The 13258-nt window shown below is 38.8% G+C and overlaps 1 protein-coding gene across 2 annotated transcripts in view; it reads left to right on the top strand.

Moving 5' to 3' along the window:
* Positions 1-13258, top strand: part of DLGAP2 (discs, large (Drosophila) homolog-associated protein 2) — a 301058-nt gene that overhangs the window by 245901 nt on the left and 41899 nt on the right. Inside the window, exons 5-7 of one of the 2 annotated variants that reach the window (XM_006882844.1) lie at positions 3461-3810; positions 5013-5054; positions 12084-12169. In XM_006882844.1, the coding sequence (XP_006882906.1) occupies positions 3461-3810; positions 5013-5054; positions 12084-12169 (478 nt within the window). The remainder of the gene's footprint in view (positions 1-3460; positions 3811-5012; positions 5055-12083; positions 12170-13258) is intronic. The other variant, XM_006882843.1, reaches the window with a different exon arrangement.

The following is a 13258-nucleotide window of genomic DNA, read 5'->3' as shown; positions in this document are numbered from 1 at the left end:
TATTATTAAAAGGCCTTCAGTGGGAGGAAAACTAATTTTAGATGTTTCTCTTCTACAGACATTGAAAATCCAGTGTCATTTTATTTGTTACTGTCACCCACATTATGAATGGTCATCTTTCTCTGTCAATTTTCTTCCCCCTTGATTTTCTTCTCAATGTATTCTTTTTTAAATTATGCAATTTATAAATTTTCATGTGTAATTTTTTAACATTAAAACTCAGGACATTCTGACATGATAAACCCAGTTTTGTCATTTGTCATAGTTCTTTGAGAACATTTGAAGTTGTACTTATTAGGAAAAATCCACTCAGATATTTTAAAAATAGTTGTAGAAGAGAGTGAGGAGCAGGAAAGTATGATAAAATCTACGCAAATAAAACTTTGAAAAAAGATGTATTTATAGATGCAAACACAGCATGCTGTTTCCCAGGGGACAGTTTTTCAAAGTTCCTAAAGAATATTTTTGTTCAACCTGTCTTCACACATGATGCTAAAAACTCTCCAGAACATGTTTATGTGCACATCGTGCCACTGAGCATAACAAACAGCCCTTCCGCTGGCACTGATGTGTTAGCCTTGTATTATAATGAAGGGGATGTGGATGAAGACTAACAAGTTCTTAATCAGTTCTTTCAAGATAATCAATTGTGATAGGAAATCAGTTCATACCAGAAGAGATTACATACATAATACCTTGAGCTCTGGCAGTTATATTTAAGTACATTATTGGTAGGTTCTAAAAGATATTTAAAATACAATGTTCATCTCTAAATTTCTTTTTCTTTACTTTCACTTTTAAAACTGATTTGTTTAAAACTTCTATATGCCATGCAAGTGTGCCATTGAATCCATTTCAACTCATAATGACCATACATGACAAAATGGAACAAACCCACAAGCTTTTCAAGTTTGCAAATCTTTACAGAGTGTCAATTATCCCCCAGAGTAACTTGTGGATTCCAATCTAATCACTTAATTAATGTACCACCAGACCCCTAGCGAGGAAGGAGTTGCACTGCCAATCTAAAGTCAGGCAATTCCAATCTACCAGCAGCTCTGTGGGAGAAAGATGGACAATTTCCTGCCATGCAATTTACAGCCTTTGAAAATCCACTGGAGGGTCAGCTATGAGTTGGATTCAATGGCACATAATAATAACAGCTGGCCTTGCAGGCTTGGCAAGACAATAAAAATGACTAGTAGAGGTCCATGGAGGGAAAGTAATCTGGATCTAAAAGAGATGTATAATCTTAATGGTTTTTCTTCAGGTGATTTCTTACAATTTATACTAAGGAGTCTGTACCACCAGGAGCAAAATATTTTTTAATATTATAATTTTTTCCAGTATAGAAATAATACTCACTATAAGCATTTTTAGATTACCTATGCAAGTAGAAAATAGTCACTCACATTGTAACTCATGGATATGACCATGATTTATCTTTTGATGTACTATAGTAATAACGTAGTATCCTGCGTGTTTCTAGGGAGCTCTGGGGAAGTGGTCAGTGGGGAGTTGGGCTCCTCACCCGATGGTACCTCCCTGGCAGTTTGTATCCACCAACTTCTCCATAAAAGAAGAGTGGACAACCTCCTCCCCGGTGATTCACAATCTCCAAAAACCCACTATGAGTTGGTTCTGCCTTGAATACAATAAATTGAGTTGCATGTTTTTAATTTATCACTATAAAAATCAGCATTGTCTAATACTGTGAGGTTCATTAAACATTACAGTAGATTTATATTCTATCTGTGGTTACATGACTTACTCATATAAATTGCTGGCATTTTAGATGTTTTCACAATGTTTTTCTCTTACAAATATACCCTTGTAAAGTATTTCTGTACATAAAGCTCTCTTTCCTCCCGCTGTCCCATGTCTTACATTATTCTTAGACCATTGTTGCTGTTGGTGTTTGGTGGTGTTACATGCCATTGATTCGGCTGACTACTGGTAACCCTGTGTACAACAGAACAAAATCCTGCCTAATCCTATGGAATCTTCACCATCTCTACTGAGTATGCCCATTGTTCTAGTCACTAAGTCAATTGTCCCAAGGAGGGTCTTCTCCTTTCTAACTCTCTGCTTTTCCAAACAAGATGTCCTTTTTCAAGAACTGACCTCTTCTAGCTCTACTTATCCAACCATGTTATCTTTTTGCAAGGATGGCCTCTCACTATTCTTGCCACCAGGAACACTTCAGCTGTTTTTCTTCCAAGAAAGATTTATTCCTTTGGCAAACTATGGTATATTCGACACCTTCCTCTAAAATCACAATTCAAAGGCTTCAAAGAAAATTATTTTCTTTTCCCTATTCATTGTCCAACTTTCACATACACAACAGAAACAACTGAAAATACCATGGATTAGGTCAGACACAGCTTAGTTTTTAAATAGACATCCTTGTTCTTTAGCATTTCTGAAGAGATTCTTGGCTGAAGATTTACCCAGTGAATTGTAGCATTTGGTTTCTTGGCCATTAGTATCCTGGGCATTGATTGTGGAATGAAATAAAATTAAATCCTGCCAACTTCAGTCATGAAATCCTTGCCAATGTCAGTTTTTTCTCCATTCATTATGACATGAAGCCAGGGTATTTCTTAGAAGCAAAGATGTGAGACTTGTTGCCCTGAAGCATGTTATGAGGAGGGGTCAATCTTTGGAATGAGATTTCAGTCTTGGAAAGGTGGAAGGTCAGTGAAATAGAAGACTCTAAGTGTGCATAGGGTCGCTATGAAGCGCAAGCGACTTGATGGCACATAACAACAACAACAACAAGTGAGATGGAGTGGCACAGTGACTCCAGTGGGCGTAAGCACAGCAAGTTCAGTATGGCATGGGATCAGGTGAGATTCCAGTCTGTTAATGTATATGGAATTGGAGGTAACTTGATAGCACCTAACAAAAACAACAACAACAATGATGATTTTGCCTGGTGGTCCATTTATTAAGAATTATCTTTTCCTTTATCTTGTATTTATGGGCTCACTCTTATTGCTTTCAAGTCTGAACCAATTCATAGTTGACCCTCCAGAGGATATCCAATTTCATTGGAGATGGCTGCTAGACTTTCTCCCACAGAGTGTCTGCTGGATTTGAACCACCAGAAAGGTGCCATCTTTGAGTTAACAGTACAACTCCCTACAAACTATTCACCAGAGCTCCCTATGATGGAAGTTGTCAAGTTGGAATCTACTCATAGTTGACCATCCAGTGGGTTTTGAGATGCAGTTAATCACGTGGGAGAAGACTGTTCATCTTTCTCCTGTGGAGCAACTGGCTGATTAAAAGAGTGCATTTACTTACCACTTGGTCAGGAGGTCCCTGTTCACAGACTAAATAAACGTCCTGCAATATGATCATAGGTAATAACCTCATTTAAATTATAGAGTAGATTCTGATGGAGAGGGGGTCAAAGTATACTTACTAACTTGGGGATTTTCTTTTTCTCTTACAGCTGTTTCATACACTAATTACAAAAAAACGCCCCCACCGGTACCTCCACGGACGACCTCCAAGCCACTGATTTCAGTGACAGCCCAGAGCAGCACCGAGTCCACCCAGGATGCCTATCATGACAGCCGGAATCAGAGAATTTCCCCGTGGCCACAGGATGGCCGAGGCCTCTACAACTCTACCGACAGTCTGGACAGTAACAAGGCCATGAATCTCGCCCTCGAATCTGCCGCTGCTCAGCGCCATGCCTCTGAAAGTCAGAGCAGTTCCACGCGGACCAGCGACAAAGCAATTTTAGTATCAAAAGCTGAAGAGTTCCTCAAGAGCCGGCGTTCCTCTATAGGGATTCAGGTAGCCTATCATTACATGCATCTGTGGTGAATTGCTCCACTTGGCCCTGTAAATAGCATAGACTGAGACCTTCAGCTTCACTAGCTCTAAAAATTGAACCACCCCGAGTTCTAAGCATTAATTGTAATCTTCAACAGTGCAGTGAACCATTAGAGAAAGGGAGGTGCGTCATGTTGCAAAGCTGCCAACTGAAATAGGTGGGTGACTCAGCTTGAGTTCTACTGCAGAGCTAAAGGACACCCAGGAGCCCTTGTTCCCCCACCCCAGTCACCCTAGGGAGTAGCCCCACGTCTGCATTTCCAAGGGGTAAATATTTGAATAGTGTGAGGATAAGATTTTTCTGATGCTTGAGAAGAGTGTTTTTCTGTTAAAAGTCTGATTTTTCAAAAGCTTTTCAATCTCACTCCTGTAACAGTGGAATGGGGGAGTGGGAAAGGAGCTGGGAATAAAAAGGGAGAGTAAAAAAAGAAAAAGCCTCCTTTATATAAAACTGAAGATATGTTTACTGTCACTTAAAGTGTGGGCCACTAGAGGTACTCTGTCCAGATCAAAAGGTAGTCCTTACCTGGGCCCTTGAGGGCACAAATACTACGTTGTCTTTTCAATCTCTCTAGGACTTAAAGCTCTGAGTGAAAATACAGATTTGGGTAGTACATTCTCTTGGCCTTTGAAGAGATAACTTTTCTTTCAAAAGCAAGTATATTTTAAGTGCAGACGAAGTAGAAGGTACTGTGCTAAGAGATGGGAGCTGTATTTTGGGTCCCTTTACACATGTTCAAATATGTCCAATCATGGGCAGAACCAGCAGTTTATCTTAGACCAAGCAAGTCTCTCCATCTATCTCAGGTGAATCCTCCCTTCAAGCTGTTGTTGACATAATTAACTAGGGTTAATGGAGTCCTTTACTCTATGACTCACCTCTTGCTTCCTTCGACCCCTCCATTCAGCCTGCATCCAGCCGGAAGTTTTTAAACCAGAATGCTTAATTACCACTGCACCTCACGCAGGGAAGAGGTCAAGTGGAATGCTAATTGACAGAGCCTTATCTGGTGCTTGACGTTATGTGAGAAATGATGCTATGTCGTGGATGGAATGGGGATGTGGAGTGGCGTGCTGGCTGGAGGAGCAGGGTGGGGAGACTGCCCGCTTTTATAGGTCCTTTGAACCAGGTCTCCACAGTGTGGCTTCATTGTTTTGTTTAGGATTCTGAATTCCCAGAGCATCAGCCATACCCAAGGTCAGATGTAAGTACCAAAACATACTCCAAAGCCAAATACGCATGAATTTCATTTTATCTACCTTTTTTGGATTCTTCATACAACTGCTCTTGTCACCTCTCTCTGTCCTGATTCTATATGGCAGGCACTATGCTAGGTGCTTTTGCATTATTGCATTGTACCCAATGATGTATACTTAGTCCCACTTATATGATAAGAATGGTGAGAAGGCTTACTAGCATGCTTTTGACACAGGGACTGCCTGAGTTTATAGAGCTGAGGTGGGAAAGCCAGAGTTCACAAGCTCATTATTCAGGTTCCAAAGTCCTATTGTGATAGCAGACTTGAGAGGTCCTCACAATTCACTAGGTCTGTTTCTCAACCACTGTTTTCCACATGTGTTCTCTAGGCTGCCCAAGCCAACAATAAACCAGCAAATAAAAGTGTAAACATCTGTATACATAAAATCATTGACTTTTTCTGAAAGTAGTGAGAACATAATTTCAGAAACTCATTAAGTTCTACAGTCATGCTGGTAAACTATGCCACAACTTCCTGTCTCCATTTCACACTCCAGCAGCCACTAACAGCTTTTATTTCTTCCTTACCCCATTCTGCTTCTAGCTCCCCTATCTTTGCTTATGATCTTTCTGCTTAGAATACCACGTGCTTACCATATCTACCCTTTTATTTTCTCTTCTAAAGCTCAGATCAAGTGTTAACCCCTCCTGGAAACCTTCCTTGACACCCTCTCCCAAATTCTGTCTTCTGTGAAGACTGGGACTATACTTTAAGCAGCTTGATATCCCTAGAACCTAGCACAGTGCCTGACACATAGTGAGTGCTCAATAAATGTTGGACGTGTGAGTGAATAAATGAAAGAGTGAATGGATGAATGGTTGGCCGATGATAACAGTGACTACAAGTGTAAGCTAATTTCACTGTATTTTAAGGTAGTAAGAATGCACAATCTTTTGTGAGCTTTTAACCACATGTCAAAATGAAGTAACTGAAAAGCCAAAGGAAAGTATAATCAAAGAAACTCAAGTATCAGGACAAAGAAAATAGCCAGACGTGAAAGCCACATTTATTTAAGTTAAGCCAAAAGGTAAAGAACAAAGAAATAGAATGAAATGGATGGAGAAGTAAAAGATAAGATTATCTATAGATTCCCAAGAGGCATTTCAGGAATAACTAAAGACAATGCCAGTATTCACAAGGCACAGAATAAAATAAACAATAATAATAATAATAATAATTTTTTAAAGGACCATGGACATTTCGTTGTGCTCCTGGCTCTCAATTGCTTGCTTACTTAATGCTCATAGTAATACTGTGTGCTGGTTGTTATTATGCCTAATTTATACATGGGGAAGCTGAGGGCCAGAGAGGGTAAATTACTTGCCTATGGGTACAACAGCCATTAGGTAGCATGAGAGATAACCTGGCTGAATAACTCTGTGTCATTCTCTTCATCTTCCTGATGAGAACTCAAACTCCCCCTGGCCTTGACTTGGAACATTGAATATGTGCTACTTTATCCAGTGGCTTTTTAAAGAGGAAGATGGCTAGCACTTTCAGAATCATCTAGCATTTAATGGGCTTTATTTTTACCTGACCACAAACTAATTTCCCAAAACTGCCAAGGAATAAGTAAATGTCACAAAATAAATCATGAGTGAAGTTTTGGTTGAGGACAGATAGTATGGGAATTGGAATTTTTGCCAGAATTGTTCTACTACTAAATAGAGTTCATACTGCTTCTGTGAAGCTCAAGCCCTGAATGAATCACTGATATGTGAGAATATCGCTAAGTTTACAGTACATCCTATGGTATTTTATATAATCAATTTCTTCAAGATTTGATTTTTAAGTGTCAGGTTTTATCCAGTGTGATAGCCCAGTAACATTATCTCATTTCAACACAAACCTCCTGCTACTTTGAGGCCTCCCTCCCTGTGCAGGTTAGACCAAAAGCAAGCCTCAAGTGGCCTATGTTCCTCAAGATCAATGGAAATTGCAGCTTGTGAGACATGCTCTGGACAGCAGGACATAGAGACAGGTCCCATTTGAGACTCTGAACATGCAAGCTCAAAAGCCCTCCAGCAAGGAGATACCTGGGAACACAGAGTCCACTGCCTGTTCCTAGGATATCCAATCTGGCTGTTGTCAAGTTAACTGTTACTCATAATGACTGATTTCATGTGAGCCAAAGTAAAACTGTGTTTCATAGAGCTCCAGTGACTGACTTTCTTAGAAGTAGACCACGAGGCATTTTTTTAATTAGGTACCTCTTGGTGAACTCAAACTTCCAACTTTGCAGTTAGCAGCCCAATGCATTAATTTTTTGTAACATGCAGGACAAGGGCTCTGCAAGAAATTACTAACATCATTCTTGGTGTCCTTGAAAAGGGCATCTCATCCAGAATCTGGCCTATACCACTTCTCTTCCTTAAGATGGTACCATATGGCGAGCTCTGGTGGCCTAGTGGCATGAAACTGCACTGCAATCCCAGAGGTGCACGGTTCAAATCCACCAGATGCTCTGCTGAAGAAGGAGGAACAATCGCCTCCTGTACCAGTCAGATCCAATCTGATGGCACACACACACACATTAATTAATTAATTAGAAATAAATAAATAAAAATTAAATAAAAATCAAATCCTTAAAGAAATAAATAAAAAAATAAAAAGATGGTACCATATAACCATGTCTTTCATGTTGTTGTTTTTATTTGCTGTTTGTTTCTTTTTATCTGTCTGTTGTTTGTCTAATGACTATTTAATTTTTCTTATGTTTGAGTGTCTGTTCATGCAACTCTATAGAAGTTATTTGAAGCTCTCTCTCAGTAATAGAGTTAGTAGAAGGGAGCCCTGATTTCATAGTCAAGAACCCTCCAATTTCATTTGCCTCAGTGGCCCCATCTGTAAAATGGGGAGCATTACCACTCTATTATATCACTAGATGATTTTGAGCTCTTTTTATTTACATTCTCTGAGATAAAAATGTTTGCCATTAATCCCTGAGTTCTACGTTATTAACCCTAAGCCATTTCATGTTTTCTCCAGATCTTCTGCCATTCTGTTCTTCTTAGCTGCTTGCGCTTTAGCTTCATGAGCATTTGGCAGCAGTGAGGTTTATAAATGATATTTAACTTTTAGGGAAATAAGGGATCTGTTACATGGACTCTGGTGGTGTAGTCAGTAGGGTGGGATAGCTGCTAACCCAAAGGCATCACCTCTCCAGTGGTTTAAATCTACCAGCAGTTCCACTAGATAAAGATAGACAAACTCCTTCCAGGTCATTCATAGCCTTGGAAACCCGATGATGGGCCAGCTATATGTTGGTTCTGATCCCACAGAAATGAGTTTGAATTTTTAATCTAGGGAAATATTTTGTTTTTTCTCAAAAGCTATGTACCTGCTTCTCAATGTGTAAGATTTTGACTTTAGATCACAAAGTGAGTTTGAGTTTACTCCTTACTTCTTAAACAGACCATTTTTAATAATGTCCTTCCATCTACCATTGTTGAGTATGTTGTTATAGTTGTTATGCGCCATCAAGTCGACTACAACTCATAGCGACCCTATGTACAATAGCTCTGAATCCTGCGCTATTTTTTGTCAGTCTGTGTCTGACATGCCTACTCTCATTATCCCAATTGTTATATCAATCCACCTCATCCAGGGTCTTCCTCTTCTGTGCTGTCCCTCAATCCTTCCAAGCATGATGTCCTTCTCCAAAGACTGATCCCTCCTGCCTACATGCCCAAAGTATGTGAGATGGAGCCTCAAAATCCTTGCCTCCAAGAAGCAGCTTAGCTTCACCCTCTCCAAGACAAACCTATTTGTTCTCTTGGTATGTCCCACACTCTTCCTTAGCACCACAACTCAAAGGCATTTATTCTTCTGTCATCTTTGGCCATTGTCCAACTTTCTAATACATAGGAACTAATTGGGAAAATTATGGCCTGGATCAGATGCACCTTAGTTTTCAGACTGACATTGTTGCTTTTCAGCACTCTGAAGAGGTCCCTGGCAGCAGATTTTTCTAATGCAATTCATATTTTGAATTCCTGACTGCTGCTGTTAAAAGTGTTGATTGTGGAACCAAGCAAGCTTAAATTGTTAACAACCTCAATCTCTTCTCCATCTAGCATGATGCCTGTGGCATCATTGTGCCAGGGAGAGTTATGTCAGTTTTTCCAGTTTAGTCAGCATTTCCAGTTTACGTTAACATTTCCCTCTCTCATTGTCCTCAACTCCGAACCGATGAATAGCTGACCCTCCACTGGAATGTAAATGGCATGGAAGGAAATTCTCTTTCTCCCACTGAGCCACTCAGGGATTCAAACCACCAGAGAGGCATGGCTTTTGGATTAGCTGCATAATGCCCTACAGATGGGGCTACCTTATTATTTATACATGTAAAACATTCACCTGATGATCTTAAAACTTGTAGTATAAATGTAGAATTAATGTTTGTTGTACATTTGCATGAATGGATTCTATGAGTTTTACATAAATCAAAGGAAGTACTTGATATTACCTTCATTTTTTTATTACCTTCATTTTTAAGGCAAAATATTTAAGACTCAACCAAATGTAAGACACTTAATTAAAAATCTCACAGCCCTAAATGACAGAATTAGACTGACTGCATTCACTTAATTTTTTTAAAAACCCACAGTATTTAATAAATTTGAAGTTGAAGAAAGTAAGGAAAAAACTCTTTTGTTCCATTTTTGTTGTATTTCTTTAGTCATTTCTGTGTGTGTTTATATGTATATATGCATTTTAATAATTTTGTTTAAGTAATTATGATAATTACTTCCGTGTTCAGCAAGAAAAATTAATAAAGCTGTCACCAATTTGAAACTAAAAAGAATGGTGATTAGCAGCAAAGTTAAAATTTTTGCTCAAAGATGTTCCTCCTGTGGTCAATCTGTTTCTTACTATATCTATCAAAATATAACTAAACACAAATAAGTAAAAAATAAGTAAATACATCTTACATATCTTCAGAATAATACTTCTTGTTGTTGTTAAGTGCCGTCGAGTCGCAGGTGACTCATAGCGACCCTATCCTCAACTCTTGGGTGTCTCTCATCCTCTCTCCAGGTGCATAGGGTTTCTGGAGGCAAGCTATTACAGAAGTGGATGCCACACCTCCTTCCAAGCTTGCTTTAATTGGGCAGCTCCACCCCACTGTCTGTCTGCATTGGTTAACCAGCCATTAACACATTTGACACATTAGTGTCACAGTGTACTGTTCTTAAAAATGTGGTGTATCTGACACTTTTCCATGACTACCTCAACTAGGAAGTCCTGGGAGAAAAGTCCATGACTTTCGGTGACTAGGCTCTGGTAGCATAGTGGGTCTCAACGACAAGCAGTTTGAATCCATCAGCTGCTTTCATGGGAGAAAGATGAGCAATCTCCTCTCATGGAATTTATAGTCTCTGAAAACTTGCTGGAAGGTCAGCTATGAGTCAGTTCTGACAACAAGCATAACAAGGGGAGCTCTGGTGGTGCAGCCAATAGAAAGTTGCACTACTAACCCAAAGGCTGTCCCTCTCTAGGGGCTCGAATCCATTGGAGTGGCTTCATGGGAGAAAGCTGAACAATTTCCTACCATGTGATTTACAGCCTCAGAAAACTCACTGGCAATCCAGCTAAGAGTCGGTTCCAACTGAACAGCAATGAGTAAAAGTAACTAGGAGCACCCAGGTCTTCAGTTGGCCATTTTTATTCTGGTTTTAGAAGATTAATGAAGACCAAATTCTCTCTTATTGGAAGACCTAGGTATGAAACCTAGCTCTGCCACCATAAGCTGTGTGCCCATGGACAAGTTATTTAACTTCCCTCGTTCCTCAACTGTTATAGATGGCTAGTAACAGCAACAAGATTGTTGTGAGAAAAAGAGTGTGAGGGTAGTGTTCTTAGCACAATGCCTGGTGCATGGTAAGCATAAATAAGCATTAGCTATAGTTACTATTATTATTATTATTATTTTATTACTTCTGTTAGTTACAACTTCCATTCCTCCTCATAGATTTAGCTTTAGGTGGATTACAAATTATAATTAAATTTCTAAAAGACAGTTTTTCTCTTACACCTCACATAATTCAGTGTTGTAAGTTTTTAATAGTCTGTAACTCATCTTTTCAGTGATCGTTAATATTTTTAAAGGAAAAATGTGTTTTATAACCAGATTATAATATTTTGGATAGGGGCCAGATATCATTTGGATGCAGTAGGTATTAAAGAAGATAGATGAGTCTCATGGAATATTTATGACTTAACTAACCTTTGGTTTCAGACTTTTCATACAGAGACATTTATTTGCTTTTTGTTTTAGAAAGTTTACTGTATTAAAATTCCCTCTTGTCCTCAGTTTACACTGCTGGCGGTCATTAAAATGCTTCACAGCTGTGGAGAAGTTTTGGGCAAATATAGATACACTAGCAATCCTCTGTTGAATACATGATTTCTGCTCAGACCTGACTTTACGATACTGATATATTAGCAAATGTGAGCCAGTGAAATGCAGATAGAGAGATTGTCTTCATGTTTCAGAGAAAACGCTTAAATTCCTTTCTGTCTTTTTGTATGTGGATGCAGCCATCAGTATAATTCTATTAAACTGCTTATTTGTTTTTGTTAGCCATGTTTGGTTCATGCTGTACTTCTCTCTTCACTGTAGGATGTGATAAGAGCTTTCAAGTCCTTTATAATAATGCAGCCCAACAAAGACCATTTTTTTGTCTGAGCTGAACTAAGCCATTTTATTTGCATACATTTAAAAGGCAGAAGTGCTGTGTTGAGTTCAAGTAGTTATGTAAAATTTGGTGAAGCACAGTAGCAACTTAATTACACAGATATGAATTAGCATTTCCCTTTCTTTGTGATTTTACTGGGTCAAGTGCATCTCTGCATTAATTAAACAAGTGTATAATTAATTACAGCAAATGAACAACAACAACAAAAAAATAGTCCCTTGCCTGGTTGGTCTCACATTTCAGTTCTAAAATAAAATGTTTTGTGTTGAATTAGGTGGAAACAGCTACAGATTCTGACACAGAGAGCCGAGGCCTGCGGGAATATCACTCTGTTGGTGTGCAAGTAGAAGATGAAAAGCGGTAACTCAACCCCTCTTCAAAATATATGATGTTCCCAAGTGAGAGCTATTTGTTCAGAAGCTGATTGCAAGCCTCTAGATCATACTGGCCATCAAGAATTCATGCCATTTGTGGAAACTGGGCCATATATTTATACTTCTCGATTTATACCATTCAAGTATGAATTAACATTCACCTATGTCTTGTTTTCAAGAAGCAAGGGAATATAATTCTTTCAAAAGTAATTTACCACTTCCGAAAGTGGAGTGGCTGACAGTTCTGAAAGTCACAGTGTTTTATCCAAAGGAAAAGAATGGACTGAGGGTAATGTGTATTTTTCTCACCTGACAGTGTAAAAGTGAAAAATAAAGACAAAAACTGAGGGAGAGGAGGGAAAGAATTCTAGGCTTTAGTCATACCACAAAGTTGTTTTGCCTATATAAGAACTACCTGCAAATGCAAACTCTAAAAACATATATTATTTTTGCAACAAGTACAGGGTAAGCATTTTATTTTATATTTAAAATAATACAGCATACAAAATTGTAAATGTCATAAAATATATTTTAATGAGAACATTGCATCTAGAACTTCAATTAGCAATTGACTGTCACATAGCAATCTTTATGGGGGAAGATATTACAATTCAATCTGTAAAGATTTCTCTAGTAGCAAAGACGTTTGGACCAAAATTAATGGCTTTCACAGACTTTTCAAGTAAACTTCTCAGAAACTGGACACCTTTTGCACCTGGAAAACTGGGCTTACTGCCTTCTGTCCTGAGCAGTGAGTTCATTGTCATCCACTTTTCCCTCCAGCAAAGGAAGTAAGTCACAAATTCATTAACCAGCTGTAGTCACAGCTGTTTGCCATCTGTGGATTCAGTTGGTAAGCAACCAAAATTTGCAACTTAGAGCCAGACTAAACTTTCATTTGTTCTCATCCCCCCCTTTCCTTTCTCTTTCTCTCATTCCCCCTTCCTAGTTAACACACACTAATAATCTCTCAGGCAGCAATATCTGCTCTCCAATTATAGGTGGGTTCCCTGCCAATCATTGCAGTAATTGGCTATATGAAAACACATTGCACTTAGTTCCATACAATGAGAAT

The sequence above is a fragment of the Elephantulus edwardii genome, unplaced genomic scaffold (genome assembly GCF_000299155.1).
Source record: "Elephantulus edwardii isolate Elephantulus edwardi_28Jun2011 unplaced genomic scaffold, EleEdw1.0 scaffold00025, whole genome shotgun sequence".
Lineage (NCBI taxonomy): Eukaryota > Metazoa > Chordata > Mammalia > Macroscelidea > Macroscelididae > Elephantulus > Elephantulus edwardii.
This window is presented reverse-complemented; position numbering and strand designations above follow the sequence as displayed.